The sequence below is a fragment of the Candoia aspera genome, chromosome 17 (assembly GCF_035149785.1).
Source record: "Candoia aspera isolate rCanAsp1 chromosome 17, rCanAsp1.hap2, whole genome shotgun sequence".
Lineage (NCBI taxonomy): Eukaryota > Metazoa > Chordata > Lepidosauria > Squamata > Boidae > Candoia > Candoia aspera.
In genome coordinates this window covers 11,306,560-11,322,071 of record NC_086169.1, presented here as the reverse complement: position 1 = coordinate 11,322,071, position 15,512 = coordinate 11,306,560, and the positions used below count along the sequence as shown (strand labels likewise).

The following is a 15,512-nucleotide window of genomic DNA, read 5'->3' as shown; positions in this document are numbered from 1 at the left end:
GCAGGGGAGCCTTCCCAAACCCATTCACCACCAGCCCTGGGGCCAGCCCTTGGAGCTGGCAGGGGGTCCATGATGTACTGGCAGAAGCCAGAGTCCCCAAGGGCAGAGCCAACCAGGCCCAGGGGGAACCCCTGCCTGGCCCCTGCATGCAAGACCCCCGTCCTAGACCGAAAGGGCTCCAGGCCTCCCGAGTCCTGAGCCCCTCACCTGGAATCGGGTCTGGTCGAGATCGTAAATCTTCCCCAAGGGGCACACATCGGGCGCAAAGAAATGCCCCAGCTTGGCCAGGGTGACGCCGTTCCGCAGAGCCTCCTCCAGCTCCGTCGGAGGGGGCAGGGGCTCCCTCAAGCAAGCCTCAATCCAGCTGAGGGGGAAAGTCGGGACATAAACACAGATTTATTCTCCCCGGACCCAGAGGGCAGGACCAGAAGCAGTGGATTAGAATCGTCGGAAGGAGATTCAGGCCAGGTGCCACAGAGTTCCTGACTGTATCTACTTGGGCCAGTGGAACAGGCTGCCACTTGAAGTGGCGTGTTCTCCTCTGCCGGATGGTCATCTGCCAAAGATGCTCTAGAGCGGTGTTTCTCACCCTCGGCAATTTTAAGAGGTGTGGACTTCAACTCCCAGAATTCCCTAGCCAGCCACACAGTTGAAGTCCAGCATCTTAAAGCTGCCCAGGTTGAAAAACCGCTCTGGTGAATCCTGCACTGAGCAGGGGTTGGTCAGGATGACCTTTTAACTCTATGCTGCTCTGTGGCTCTCCAGCCTGTCTTTGACCATAAAGCATGATTATGTGCCTCCAAGTTGCCTTTGACTCCCGGCGACCACACGGGTGGATTTTCTCCTTGACGACTGATCAGGTACATCGCAGGGGACCCCACCACCTCTCAGGACCACCGGTTTTGGCTTCCGGAGGGGGGCAGTCTTTCAAGGGCTTTCCTGGGAAAGCGAGTCCTGGGTTCTCTTCCCTTCCGCCCACCGCAAAAATGGGCTCACCGCTTAGCTTCCTCCAGGCGGCAGAGATACTGGTAGGCGATGTTCTGACGCCTCCTCTCGTCCATTTCTTCTGCTGTGAGGCGTTCATCTGCGAAAACCAGAAAGAATTTCGCCCGAGGCAAAACTCCGGGAGACCCCCGGCCGGAACCTCCTCCCGCGGGTTCTCCCCTGTCCGTCCCCAGAGAGGGCAGCGAGGCGACGCAGCCGTCAAGCAAAGCCTCGGAGGAGCCCAAGAGGCCGCCCCCGCTCCGCAGCGCCGGCGTTTGCTTCAGTCCGGGACGCGCAGCCACGGCCGGCCCCCTGAACTGACTGAGGCTGCTCGGGGCAGGGCCATCCCCGCCTCTTCAGTGCCCTCCCTGCGCGGCTCCACTGGCCGAGGTTTCAGGGAGGAAGAAGGAAGCGGCTGCTCCAGGTTCTGGGCCAGAGTCTCAGCCTTGGCAACCTGAAGATGGGTGGACTTCAACTCCCAGCTTGCTGGCTGGGGAATTCTGGGAGTTGAGGTCCGCCCATCTTCGAGCGGCCAAGGTTGGAAAACGCTGCTCTAAAGAGCCGAGAATGGCATGAAATTCCCCGGGCCCGGAGCTGCCTCTTACCGCCCCCCGGGAGGCAGGACCGCCTGCGAGAAGCAGCCCCCGGAGGCGCCTCCAGTCCAGTCGCCCTCCGCCCGTTCCCCGCCGAGAGGAGAGGCTCCCGGTGCCCGGGCCGGGCCGGCGGCGGGCGCGGCTGTGACTCCCGCCTTCCGGCCGCCGCGTGCAGCCGGCCTTTCCACCCCCCCTCCCCGGGCAAAGCCGAGCAACGGGGACGGGAGGCTTCGGCAGGGGCGCCTCCCGCACCCCCCCGGCCACGGAGCCCCCCGGGCGGCCACCTGGCAGGGCGCCGGACGGGGCACCAGCCAGCTCCAGCCTCGCCTTCGCGTCCCCGCCGCCGCGTCCCCCCGCTGGCCCCCGCTGGTGCGGTCCGCTCAGAAGCCCGGGGAAGCCCTTGGCAGCCGGCCGCCCCTCCACCTCTCCGCCTCTCCCGCCCGCGGACTCACAGCCGGACTGCGCCATCGCCATCGCCATCGCCGCGCCACTCGGCTCGCCCGCCTGGGATTTTTGAATCTCCCGCCGCCTCCCTCTCCCAACAGCTGAGCCGGCCGCGGAGGCTCCTGGGCGCTGTAGTGTTTCCCGGAGGGGGCGTGGCCGTGATCAGCCCCGCGGGCCGGGATCTCTTGTATGGCGGCCGTTAAGCGAAGCGCAGCTGCCGCTCCCCTTGGACGCCTTCCTCGAGGAGGGTGGGGGCTCGTAAACACCGCGCTCCCCAGCTCCGTTTCTTCCTCTGCGGAAGCAGACTTCAAATCCTTCCGCTCTTCTGCGCTTTGGGAGTTTTTTGGCATCTTTGCTAAGGGCAGTGTTTCTCAGCCAGGCTGGGGAATTCTGTGAGCTGACTCCACCCCTCTTCAAGTGGCCGAGGGTGAGAAACACTGGTCCAGATAATGCCATCTTAAAAAGGCGTTGTATTCTAAATTGCTGGCCAGTAGCCATTGGAGGGAGCCACACCATCCTGAAGTAGAAAGGAAAAGTTTGCATATGGATGCTTGTTAGTGGGGCCCCAGGCAATATTTCAGAGGCCTGGAGAGCAGAGAAACACAATCCAGATTCACCAAATGAATCCTCACCCCGCTGGAGGAGTTACACTTAAATACAATCCTCACTGGCTAACTACGAGGGAGAGCACGAGAGATTTAAATTAAGAAATTATCATGTAATAACGGATTAGCCACAGGCCACCACGTCGGCCGCCTGAACGCAAAGCAGACACACACCGTCTAGTCTCAGGCCACGAATGTGGTGGAACGGGCGGAGGAGCAGCGATGGGGAGGGGCCTTTTCACATCTTTCTGCACACGCGTGTCACATACGAACATAGAAAGAGGGCAGAGCCTCAACGGCATCATCACAACCCTTGACTTTTCTTACCATCTCCCACAGACACCCCTGCGTAGGGCCAAGGACTGTGGAACTGAGCCTGTGACACTTTCCAGACATCCCTCAGCTTGAACATACTCGAGAAGGGTTTTCGAGAGTGTTAGTTCAGTCCAGAAGGTAGAGCAGCGTTTCTCAACCGTAGCAAGGTTAAGATGTGTGGACTTCAATCCCAGGATTCTGTATTCATATGCTGGCTGGGGAATTCTGGGATTGAAGTCCACACATCTTAAACTTGCTACGGTTGAGAAACGCTGATGTAGAGGAAGCTGAAGTTTTCTACAAGGTTAGAAAATCAGACCCTCACCCAGGCAGGTAACGTAGACTTTTAAATTATTGTTTTATGGGCATTTATGTATTTGAACGTCTTAACTGGCAATATAGGGGATTGCATACTTGATGGTCTTACATTGGTTGATTCTCATCAGGCGGTCATGATTTTATAACGATGTGTGACATCCTGATGTTTACCACATCTTCGTACTGCTTGTTTCTTACGCAACATCTTGAAAGGTGTGTGGTGTGTGTGCTGTGGAAGGAGCACTTCAAATTGCATGAAGCTCACCCCTATTCAGTAAGAGAGGCCGACCCTTCCTGCAAATGCCCTTGAACGTGCTCATTAAAGTCACTGGGACTCTGAGCAGGGGCACCTTTTTTCCAAGCTGACACCAAAACCTGGAGAGCAGAGCGGCCCCGTGCCCACGGCTGTGCCCTGAAATCGGGGATAATGGAGAAGCAGCCTGGCTGTCTCCTGCGTGATGCTCCTTCAGCTATTTGCTAATTCCTGGATTAAACACAGGCACAGAAAGTCGAAGCAGGCAAGGCAAGCTGACACCGCACCAAGGTTGGGGGGGCATCACACTCTTAAGAAAGTAACGGTCCCTCGGTGTGAGTAAAAAACAGTCTAAAACCAAGGAAAAAGAAGAAAATGGAAGAAAGGATAAGGTGCACACAAGATGTACACTGCTGCTAAAACTCCCCTTTTGCTCCTGAAAGTCCCCCACAAAAAAAAGCTCTGACATTTTCAATACAGGTAGTCCTTACTTAACAGCCATTCATTTAGTGATGGTTCAGACTTACAACGGTGCCGGGAAAAACTTTACAACCGGTCCTCACACTTATGACCACTGCAGTGTCCCCACAGTCACAGGATCACGATTTGGGTGCTTGACAACCAGTTTGCATTTATGACCATCAACATATCCCGTGGTCACGTGATCGCCATTTTTTCCCTTCCCAGCTGGCTTCTGGCAAGCAAAATCAATAAGGAACCATGTGGTTCGCTTAACAACTGCCACAAAAAAGGTCATAAAATCGGGTTGGATTTGCTTAACGACTGCTCTGCTTAGCAACCAAAATTCCAGGCCCAATTGTGGTCATTAAGCAAGGACCACCTGTACTGCCCTAAGGGAGTTCTGAGGGGTGCCTGTGTGTCCCCTGCTATGGATGGAGCAGGGGACAGAGGGGAGGCAGGCCGGGAGGACTGGATTTGGGAGGCTTCCTGGCTTGCGGCGGCCTCTGCAGGTGTGCGGCACTCCAAAGGGTGCCTTTGAAAGCCGGGTGAGGCCAGGTGAGCGCAGCGGCTGAGCGCAGGGGGCTGGGAACCATGTGTAGGAGCTGGTTGCCATGGAGGGATTTCAGGCTGTCTCAAGCCGACTGGAGGAAACGGATCCGCAGACGCCCCACCGCCAGGGCTCAGCTTCTCCTGACACGTTGGAAGCATCTTGCTTACTCCCACGCCATCAAGCCAGACACGTGGCCAGCTTGAAGGAACTGTGCATCAATCTGAGAAAATTAAACAGGACCCGGAGGCAAGTTCCTGCCCCCTTGCAGAGAGAACCACCTTGGATGAGACGAGGTCCCTGCCCTGGGCAAGGCCGTTGTTTCACAGGGCCTGCAGAATGTGCTCTGAAACTGCTCAACTCCTCTTTGAGATCCCCAAGTATCTCTTTGGTGAGTCCCGTATCTGCGTAACTACTGTAGGTGCGCATTTAACAGCTTCTTTCGGGGTTCCTGTGTCTTTGATGGCAGCACGGGGGGGGGGGGCAGAATTGCACAGATGGCCCAATGTCCTCTCTTCCTTTAAAAAATACTTTGCATCTGCCCGCCCTCCCCCCTCCTCCCTTTCTGATCATCTTGCCTCTCCCAGAGCTTCCTGCATCTGCATCTTCTATTTCCCCCTGGAATCCACCTTATCTCCCGGCCCCTCCAAACATGGGCTTCTTTTCAAAAGGTGTTGTGTTGTAGGCAGGCGTTTCTGGGACCAGGAAAGCGCACCGAGGCTCCCTCGCCCCTTCCCGGCTCACTGTCTTTAGGCAGCTGGTGAGACCCCTTGGCCTCGGCCCCTTGGGAGAATGGTTCTGGAAGCACCCCTCATGGGCACAACTGGGGTCACCCATCAAGATGCACCAGAGGACTCTCAGATGTCTGGCAAGACAAAGGAGCCACAGAGAGGCCGTGGAAGAGGAGAGGCCTGGGAAGAGGAGGCCGGATCCGTGAGACCCCCAGCCCAGACTGAGGGCCTCACCAAGGCTGGGCACCAGGCCCTCCTGCTGGGCAGGAGGGGGTGGCACTGGCTGCCTTTCAGGAAGACTTTGCCCTCTGCTTGGACACCCAAATCAGCCAGCCCAGAAAGCCTGCGCTTTCAATCTGCGGGTGAACCAGGGAAAGGCCTGGTGTTCCTCCTCCAATCCAGCCCAAGGATGGGGGGCCACTGAGCACACCAGGGACCCTTGCTTCAATCTGGGGGCTGCCCACAAGGCCCCGCAGGGCTTCCCTGTGGCCTCGGTATCCTTTCGCAAAGCCTGGGACCCCTACTGCACTGTCCAGAATGAGACTGAGGCCAACAGCACCATGCAGATGGCTCACTGCTACCTGGGCACAGAGGACCCTTCAGGGGCAACCCAGAGCTTCCTTGAAGCCAGCCAGTGCTGCGTGGCTGCCGGGAGCCTGGAAGCTGCTGCCACAGCCCTCCATGGAGCCCAGGGAAATTGTCCAAGTGCTAAGCGAGTGCGGCTCGATGGCTGGGCGGATCCCAAACCGGGCATTCCTTGGCAGGCTTCAGGGCAGAATCAGGCTGTGACCCCTGCAGGTTGGGGAGGGCTTTTGGGGGCGGGGGGAGGAGGAGATAAGGTCGGATGCCCCTGCTGCATCACACACATTGAAGCGGATCCAAGATCATTTACCTTTACCTGCCAAATTCAGGGATGCTGACTTAGTATGAACCCTGCTCTGGATATTCCTCTTTCATGGCAGTGCTGTACGGTGACCTTGGCCTCAGCTTCTCCCAGCTCAAAATCTTCTCCCTGGCAGTGCAAAGCTTCGAGAAAGCTCCCCTGCTCTGCCAGGCAGACAGAGGCGGCCGGCACAAAGAAGCCGCTGTCCTCTAGACCTCGGAGCCGCACACAACTCCCCCAGAATTTCCAGAGGGCTCTGAGCTTCCACCAAAGAGCAGCTCAGTTGCAGGGGAGGGAGGCTGGGGAGGCCCAGCCACGAGCCCCTCCCTTCGGACCGTGGGGTGGATGTGGCGGGGAGCCAGTCCCACGAGGCAGTGCAAAATGGTACTTTACAGAGGGGGAACCCTCGGCTAGGATGAAGGACCCAGGAGTCAGGTGAGAAAGCAGAGAAGGAAGTGGAAAGGGGGGAAGAAGGTCCAGGCCAGAGTCTCCGAACCAGGCAGTCTCCTCCAGAGGTTTGGCACCTGAATGCCAAGAGGGCCAGGGTGCGTCCTGGCTTCTGTGAAAAGTCTGCTTGTTTGCAGAGAAGGTGCTGCTTCTCTAACAGAGCATTGCCCCTCTGAGGTGGCAGCCAAAAGGCTGACACCGGCTTTTGGAAGCCTCCCGAGAGGAAGAGTCCATGCGCGGAGAGGAACCATTGGGGTGCCCGCAGGGCGTGGTCCAAAAAGTGAAGAAAGCAGCCAGGACGGTGCGACACATATAAAAATGGATCATAGATAAGACCTTCGGAACAGCACGTTTGAAAACGCAGGGTGAGTCTGCCTTCGGTCCTGAAAGAAAGAAGATTTTAATTTTTAACCATAAGCTTAAGAATTTAAAGAATCTGAAATAAGCAGCCAAAAACTAAATAAGATTTTGATCTTAGAAAGCTGTAAACGGACTAAGGGTCCAGCTAAAATTGGAATATTGAAACTTGCAGAACCGGGAGGCGGGGGCCGGTCCGCGGGAGGAGCGGGAGGCGGGGCGGAGGCGCACCGCGCGACGCGACGCACCGCCCGCAGCCGCCCCTGCGCACCGAGCCGCATGTCCGGGCCGCGGAGGCTCGCCCTGCTGGGACTCGGCCTGCTGGTGTCCGGGGCGGCTGCCGCGGGGCGCTGCCGGGCCAGGCTCTGGCCGCCGCCGCCGCCTCTCCGCGCCATGCAGAGCGCCGCGCCCGCGCCCGGGCTCCGGTACCTGGGGTAGGCGCGGGGCCCGCTCCCGGGGCGGAGGAGTCGGGGCGGGGGGCAGCGGGCGGGGGGCCGGAGGCTCTGCCCGGGGCGACGCGAGAGGCGGACGGCCCGAAGACGGGCTCTCCGCTCCCCGGAAGCCGCCGCCGCCGCTTGCGCTTCAGCCCGGCGTTTCTCCCCCTTGGCAGCTTGGAGATGGGTGACTTCGACTCCCAGAATTCCCCAGCCAGCCTTGCCATGGTGGAGAACTCTGGGAGTTGAAGTCCACCCATCTGGAATTGCCCCGTTCAAAAAACCTTTGGTTTAGAATGGTGTCGGCAAATTGCAGATGGGCGGACTTCAACTCCCAGAATTCCTCAGCCAGCCATTCTGTCTGGGCCTTCCTTCCTTCCTTCCCTCCCTCCCTCCTTCCAATAACAACAAAAAAACAGAATGACAATACTGATAGAAATACATACATTGTCATAGAAAGGAAAAAAAAAACGTGCTTTACAAAGAAGGTTGGAAGGAAGAAGCGCAAGAAAAATTTTTTAAAAAGGAAAAAAACATTGTCTAATACAGCCTTTCTCAACCTTTTGACCTTGGAGGAGCCCTTGAAATATTTTTCAGGCCTCAGGGAGCCCCTGCACATTCAGGCTCAAACAGAGGCTGGAAGTTGCAAAACTATTCTGTTTGTCTCATGGGTAGGCCTGGGTATGTGCATTAACAGTGTTCTTAAACTGAAAATAGAAGGAAACTGACCTCTTTGATGTGAAGTTGCTCGAATTTGAAATAATTTTTTAAATAAATTGTGGTCTCCCAGGGCATCCCTTTATATTTTTTGTATTATCCCAAAAGGGGCACCCCTCGCTTTCAAGGAAATTTCAGCTGCCCGCCCCGCCCCCACCCCCAAAACTTCCAATTTTTTCTCCCAATCATTTACCTTTAAAATGCTGAGAATCTGGTAACTTTGATTTGACAGATTTGATCTGTCCAAGCATCCTTTTGGAGCGAGGATCATGTAATGCTGGGTTCTCTGTCTCCCAGGAAAAGGCAGAAGCTGTGAAGGGTGAACGGGGTGGGCAGTCGGCCCCTCCCTTCTCCGCCCAAGACGCAGGAAGAGCTTTGCCCAGAATGGGCACGTAATCCAGCCAGAAGGGGGGCGAACCCAGTTAAGGTTCCGGCCAGCCATTAGGGGACTGGACCGGCCTCTCTCGGGGTGATGGGCAAGTGGGAGCAATTGAACACTGCTCTTCCTGCGGGGAGGAAACGCAGATGAAACTGAAATGAGGCTGCTGGGCTCAACAGTTCCGTTCTTCCACCAGTCAAAAGGAAGCCCAAGCCATTGACCAGGAACTGTTTGAGGAGTACAAATTCAGTGTCGACCAGCTGATGGAGCTGGCGGGACTCAGCTGTGCCACGGCCATCACCAAGGTAGGTAGGGGCCGGGCTCGGTCGGTGGGAACCCAGGGGAAACTCGTCCACTCACCCTTCCCCTTAAGGACCCAAAGGAAAGGCCTGCTATGGCTGAAGTTAAAAACTTTTGCCTTGTGGGAAGGAGGGGTGTGTTGCTCAGCCAAAGGTCTTTTGCTCTTCAGCTTCCAGAGATTTAAAAGCTGGGTTCAGACGATGTGCTGGGTGAGACAAAGCGGAGCGAAGGGTTGCTGGTACTCATGTTGCGTCTGGTCATGTTCATGCCAAGGAGATGGCCGTGTTCAGCATTGCCTGATTTCTCTGGGCAAAGCACGATAGGAGAACACAGTATCTGTATTCTGTTAACCCACCCTAGAGTTAAGCGTGTCCTGGGAATGCAAACACAGAGTTGCATGGGAGTTACAGAGCTTTCAGCCTGTGTGTGTACATGCATGGGGAGTATTTCCTTGAAAAGAAGGTTCTTCCTCTCCAAATAATTTATGTTTGAAATGAGAGAACATCTTAGATTTGCTGAGAGTCTGGGAATGAAGGCAGAAGATTTTTTAAAATCTTTTTTCAGGGAGGGAATAACTGCATCCCTTTCAAGTAGACATGGGTGAGGGACTGGGAATATGAAGCAAACGTACGTAATTCCTGTTACTGTTGAAGGTCATGGAGAACAGCAGAACTTTAAGCACCATGAAACTCTGTGTTTGGACAATTTAATCCTTCATTTCCAGGAGATTTCAGAAGCTTGTTTACGGAGACCAGAAACTTCCTCTCCTTTAGACTAGAACTGGGAATCCTGAAAATCTTTCCCAGTGTCCCCACTGTGCCTGTGGGTCTCCTGGGGAATTTGCTTCCCTAAGGACAAACCTCTCTTTCTTCCCCCAAGGCCTACCCCAGCAGCAGCTTCACCATCAGCCGGCCAGCGGTACTGATCGTGTGCGGCCCTGGGAACAACGGAGGAGATGGATTAGTTTGTGCCCGTCATCTGAAAATGTTTGTGAGTGGTTTGCACATATTCTGGGCAAGTTTGCAAGTGACGCTGGCAGACAGCTCTCACTGGGAAAAGGCTGAATGCTTGTGCCCTGGCGGTTGGGCTTCAGAATGGCTGGGCTGGGGCGGGGGGAAGGTTACTACTGTACCGTTTTTATGTACCACACTTCTTAACAGGACCAGTCTTGTCAGGAAAACACTTGATGATGAAACTGCTTAGCAATCAAAGAATAGTCAGTTTAAAAAGTAGTCAGCACATGAGCAAGTGTGTAATTTTCTTGCCAGCAGACGCTGGCAACCACATCACGCCAGGTTACCTTTGTTTTTTGATGGGGCAGATGGGCACCTTTCTAACCGAGCTCTGCACAGCTTTAAGGAAGTTTTGGAAACCAGGCTAGGCCAGCAGTCGGCTTTTCACCTCTTTTATTTGTTGTTTGGATAAATTTTGGGGAAGTCGGATGGTGCAAAGACTCCAGCTCTGAGCTGCGGGGCTTGCTCTCAGGGCCAGCTAACCCGAGAGTGGGGGCAGAATGTGCGCCCCTCCAGTCTCTGCCATGTGGGACTAGGGGCTTCCCTGGCAAATGGAGAGGGAGGCGCCTGGTGTGTCAGATCTGCAAGACCTGGTGAAAGCTGGGAAGGAGCGGCGTCAGAGCAGTGTAGCCGGATCAGGTCCAGCCCAGGAAGAGGCTCTGGGAAGCCTCGCAGAGCATGTCCAGAGGCTGCCAACCTCTCTCCATGGAGGTTCCCTGGAGTGCGTTTGTGTGTTGATGCAACGTCTGGATCAGTTGCGCTTCTGCTTGTGGAGAACGTCTTCTCAAGCTGTGGTTTCAAGAAAGGCAGTAAGGAAGAAAATAGCCACCCAGGCAGGCCAGCACCAAAGGGTTAACCCTCCTGTCTTCACAGGGCTATGAGCCAACCCTCCATTATCCCAAACGCCCCAACAAGCCGCTTTTTGAAGGTTTGACTACCCAGTGCAAGAAGATGGGCATCCCATTCCTCACCGAGTTTCCATCTGAAGTAAGTAGAAAAGGAAGAAGCGTTTCCTGCTTGTTGGCAGGTGCCAGACGAGCATCATTAACAAGCTGGGCGTTGACAGCCAAATCTGGCCTTTGCCAGGCATCCACGCTTCACAACAAACGAGTGTGAGATTTAAGTTACTTCCGTGATGGTAAACTTAAGGCCGGTTCATAAGAGGGCAGTCCTGTTAGTTGGGGGAGTTAATATTTTGGCTCCTCAAAGAAATACAGTACAATCCAGGGGGTGCCTGCTCAGAAGTTACTGGAATTGATTGCTACATGTGCATAGGATCAATATCAAACCTTGTGGATCTGGTTTAATCAGGTTGATGTGACTTACTTAACCCTGGATGTCTAAACAGCACAGCAATGTTGTGAATTCTGGGAGAACCCCCCTCGCTGATTCCTAGTTCCCAAGTACAGGTGGTTCTCAACTTACGACAATTCGTTTAGCGACCGTTCAAAGTTATGATGGTGCAGAAAAATTGACTTGTGTCCAGTCCTCGCACTTAAAACCATCGCAGCATCCCTGCGGTCACATGATCAAAATTCAGGTGCTTGGCAACCAGCTCACACGACGGTCGCAGCATTCCGGGGTCATATGATCACCATTTGCAACCTTCCCAGCTGGCTTCTAATAAGCAAAGTCAATGGGGGAAGCCGGATTCGCTTAATGACTGTGGTGATTGACTTAATGACCCTGGCAAGAGAGGTCATAAAATCAGGTGTGACTTGCTTAACAACTGTTTTGTTTAGCAACTGGAAGTTCCAATTGTGGTTGTATGTTGAGGACTACCTACAGAGCACCGGCTTGCTGTGACTGGCTCTGCCCCTCCTTTTCTGGGCTCTGTGTTCCCCGCCCTTAACCACATCCGGCTGACCAACCCCTGGCTGGTGGTGGGCATCACAGTGTGCGCAGAGGCAGCTCCCCCGAGGGATGTGGACTGGAAGCTGCCATGGTCAGACAGGGAAGTGTCTCCTGAAGGGAATAGGGGTGCCTTGCTGAACAGAGCTGAATTCCTGCCCCGCTTTTCGAGCTGATGACGGGGATTGTAGGAGTGCAGCATATAAGTAAAGCTTTGTGCTGCCGGTTGCAATGCACGTGTGGTGTTCCAGCCATAATAAAGTCCCAAAATCAAGGTTTTGTTCGTAACGCCTGGGACATTGGGGAGCGTTGCTTGCTGCCTCTTTTGAAAAGCTTTTTCAAAAAGCAGAAGGCTAATTTTGCCATTTTCCACCGAAGTGGCCACCCCCAACAGGGGTGCCCTCCAGAGGGGTGGACTCCCAGATCCTCACTTTCACCAGCCGGCGTGGCCCTGAGCTGGGGGAATTCTGGGAGTTGAAGTCCACCCAGCTTAAAGTGGCCAAAGTTGAGAAACTCTGCTCTAAAGAGAATCCCCAGATTGGGGAAGGCTGGGCTGAGGCACCCCTCATGGCATCCCCCTCTTCAGCCCTTGCGTCATGCTCACCCATCTCTGATTCCACGGCAGGCTGCCCTCATCGACGAGGTCTATGGCCTGGTGGTGGATGCCGTTTTCGGGTTCAGCTTCCAGGGAGCTGTGCGGGAGCCGTTTGGCACGATCCTGAGCACTTTGGAGAAGGTCACCATCCCGGTGGTCAGCATCGATATTCCTTCGGGTACGTCTGGCCAGGCTGGGTGGACCTTGAGGAGAGGCCTCTGCTGGTTCAGGGCTGGGGGGTCAGATCTCATCCTGCTCACCCCCGTTCTTGTGTGCCCTACCCCAATTTCTGTCCCCAGGACTGAGCCCAAGGAGTCAAACTTAGATCTTTGTAAAATTATTTGCAAATTTGGATGTTCTGTTTTGCAATCATGTAATTCCGTAATGTTGTTATTTGCTCATTAACCATTTGGGATCGCCGTGAACTTGGCTGGGTCTCGTGGGGTTGCACTGATTTCACTAATCCTTTTCTCCTGCCTGCCCTTATTCTGCCAGATCAGGGAACAGAATCTGGTTAGGTGCTGGGAAATTTGGCCTCTAGCAGATTCTGTACTCATAATTGGAGAGAGAGAGAATACAATTAGCCTGGATCTTTTCATAGCAGTAGTCTATTCCGCACCCCCCCCCCAATACTATGAATTGCCATGTATTCTAGGCATTTCTCAAAGTCAGGCACTGGTAACACCAGCAGGCTTTAAATCAGAGTTCTCCAAAGTAGTCAATATCTGTGGACTATCCACTGTTGTTGTTATATTATTATTATTCATAGTACTATTAGTTAAAGTAGTATTTATTAAATTATTTCCATATAATAGAAGTTTGGGGTTGATGAACAATCTGAAACTTCATGAGGGGGCCGATGAGCTGAAGAGTTTGGGGCCCCTGCTTTAAACAAATTCAGAAACACAGAACCAAATCCCGAACTGACCTCTGGCATCCCCTTCCTTGCCAAAGTGGCACCAGGGCAGTGCAGTGGGGTCCGCACACCTCCCCACTGAAGCCAATGGAGGTGGTGGAGGCCAGTTGCAGGGGAGGTGCGGAGGGTAATTCGGGGAGCCCCCCCCCCCCGGTTTATCTCCTCTCAAAAAATATTCTGCTAGGCCCTGCTCTGGAGTCTGATAGTTTAACTCCTGACCTTGTATCGGTGACCTCACTCAGACTTCATATTGTCTGAATACTTCGTTTTCCCCTTTCTGTCCTGGTCTTGCTTTGCCCCTCTTAAAATCTGGAGAAAAGGGGACTGGCTTTACAAAGGATGTGCGAGCACTGGAGTCAATCAGACGCCGGGCGATGCCGGTTTAACCAAGCCGGAGGGCCAGAGTGGTGCTGCCTTTGGGGGTGTCCGTGGCATCTATGCTCGGGAAAAGCGTGGCCCTCAGCCCGCCCCCCAGGTTGGTCTGCCCCTCACTCGCGGCTCTTTCCTCTCGTTCCCAGGCTGGGACGTGGAGAAGGGGAACCCTGACGGGCTGCAGCCGGACATGCTGATCTCGCTCACCGCGCCCAAGAAGGCCGCCGGGCAGTTCCAGGGGCGCTACCATTTCCTCGGGGGCAGGTTCGTGCCCGAGGCCCTGCAGAAGAAGTACGCACTCAACCTGCCGCCCTACCCGGAGACTGACTGTGTCCTGCGCCTTTCCTAGAGCCAGGCCTGGCCCGGCGGGGTGGAGCCAGCTCAGGGAAGGGCCCCGAGGCCCATCCACTGGGGGTGGAGTTGTGGGGGAGCTGGTGCTGTGGGAGGCAGCCCAGAGGTCCCGTGGGGCTACATTCCAGCACCCCCCCAGGAGGAAGTCCAGGGAGGCTTGCTTAATTTGATTGCAATTCAGATCAGTGCAAGGGAGTAACCCTTTGCTAGTCTCTAAAGGAGTCTGTCCACACCTCATATAAATTGGGGGTTTGTTTCCCTTGAATAAAAACGAGCCGGGGGAAGAGCTTGCTCCACCTTCTACAAAATCGACGGTCTGCGCTGTTTTACTTGGGACGCTCCCCTTAGGGCAAAGGCACCGGAGAGGGAATACGCTGCAAGGAAGGGCTGGGGTCTCCACAAGGACGTTTTGGGAGGGGATCTGTCCTGTGGGGTTGCAGGACGGACCACCTCATCGGAGGGAAGACCACCTCAGCAGGTGGGGAGCCAGCCTCTCTACCCAGCTTGCTTTTATCTTTGGAGAAGCAGAAATGCAGGATGCCTATGACTTACTCTTTCAGATTTAATATCCGTTTATGTGAAAATAGTTATCTGTACCCATTTCAGCCTTGCTATTCTGTTTTCCCAGTAACTAAAAAACAGAGCAAGGCACTTTGCTAGTGAAGCAAATCAGCCAGCCCTTTGCAGGATAAAACAAGGACAGGAAATGGAAAAGTCAGAGCTGCACTCCCTGCAAAATGTGACTCGCACCCAGCAAATCCTGGGTCACCGGGAGGGTGGACTGCCTGTGCTGTAAAAGGGGCTGCCTTTGCTGGTGATGCAGAACCCACCAGAGACAGAAGGCTGCACCTCCTTCCCAGTCTTCCCCACTCGTGCACTGCAGGGCCAGAACAGCTCCCTGTAGGTCAGCCTGCAAAAGGTGGGGGGGACAGAGACCACCTGCACAAATGCTTGCACAGCCCAGGGGGAATGGGAGCCACACTCCTGCAGGCCACACCACTCCTTGACCTCGCTGCAGAGCGCTCCAGTTTCTCTTCCTGGTCTGGGGGGGGGCACAGGGTTCACGAGCTCCTCGGTACCGGATGTCGGGGGGCTCCACCGCAGCCCCCCAGTCATTGAGCTCAAAGCATCTCCCCAACGCTGGCCACAGAGCAGGTTCCCCTTCTGGGCTTTGCGGGGGCTTTTACTTGCTCTTGGCCCACTGTGTTCATAGATTTTTCCCCCTCAGACCCCATCCTGTGGGAGGAATGAACAGTCAAAGGCGGGACTACACCTAAACAACCCTTACCCTACCTGCTGGCTGGGGAATTCTGGGAGTTGAAGTCCACCCATCTTAAAGCGGCCAGGGCTGAGAAACACTGCTCTAAGGACTTTGGATGGGAGAAGCAATAAATGCACTGGATCGGAGAGGAAAAGGAACACTGACCGCCTCTTTGGACACATCAAGGAGAATGTTACGTCCAAAGGGGTCAAATGTAATTGAGGCCTCAAAATACCCCTTTGCATTGGGGGAGGAAAATTCCTTTCCAAATGCAGGCCCTTCCGCCCCACCATGGTGGAAACTGCCCCAGCACCCCATCTTGACAAGTGGGCCCAGGTTCCCCACTGGGGGAGACACCGGCCGATGCCTGCTATGGAGAGGCGG

At 54.9% G+C, this 15,512-nt stretch overlaps 2 protein-coding genes across 2 annotated transcripts in view; one reads left to right on the top strand and one right to left on the bottom strand.

Annotated features, from left to right (window-relative positions):
- Positions 1–2,057, bottom strand: part of IQGAP3 (IQ motif containing GTPase activating protein 3) — a 36,421-nt gene extending 34,364 nt beyond the window's left edge. The window contains exons 1-3 of the mRNA XM_063316736.1: positions 2,030–2,057; positions 997–1,084; positions 208–364 (exon numbers count right to left, since the gene is read on the bottom strand). Of these exons, the coding sequence (XP_063172806.1) occupies positions 208–364; positions 997–1,084; positions 2,030–2,057 (273 nt within the window). The remainder of the gene's footprint in view (positions 1–207; positions 365–996; positions 1,085–2,029) is intronic.
- Positions 2,058–7,203: 5,146 nt separating this feature from the next.
- NAXE (NAD(P)HX epimerase) lies at positions 7,204–14,150 on the top strand. Its single transcript, XM_063317234.1, has 6 exons — positions 7,204–7,373; positions 8,666–8,774; positions 9,649–9,759; positions 10,656–10,769; positions 12,259–12,406; positions 13,663–14,150. The coding sequence occupies exons 1-6, from the start codon at positions 7,219–7,221 to the stop codon at positions 13,863–13,865; spliced, it is 840 nt and encodes a 279-aa protein (XP_063173304.1). The 5' UTR covers positions 7,204–7,218; the 3' UTR covers positions 13,866–14,150.
- Positions 14,151–15,512: the final 1,362 nt, after the last annotated feature.

Bases quoted from the DNA above. Each gene is read 5' to 3' on its own strand.
- NAXE (XM_063317234.1), top strand. From the start codon at position 7,219: ATGTCCGGGCCGCGGAGGCTCGCCCTGCTGGGACTCGGCCTGCTGGTG. The intron at 7,374-8,665 runs GTAGGCGCGGGG...TTCTTCCACCAG, and splicing joins CCCGGGCTCCGGTACCTGGG to TCAAAAGGAAGCCCAAGCCA. The intron at 8,775-9,648 runs GTAGGTAGGGGC...TCTTCCCCCAAG, and splicing joins GTGCCACGGCCATCACCAAG to GCCTACCCCAGCAGCAGCTT.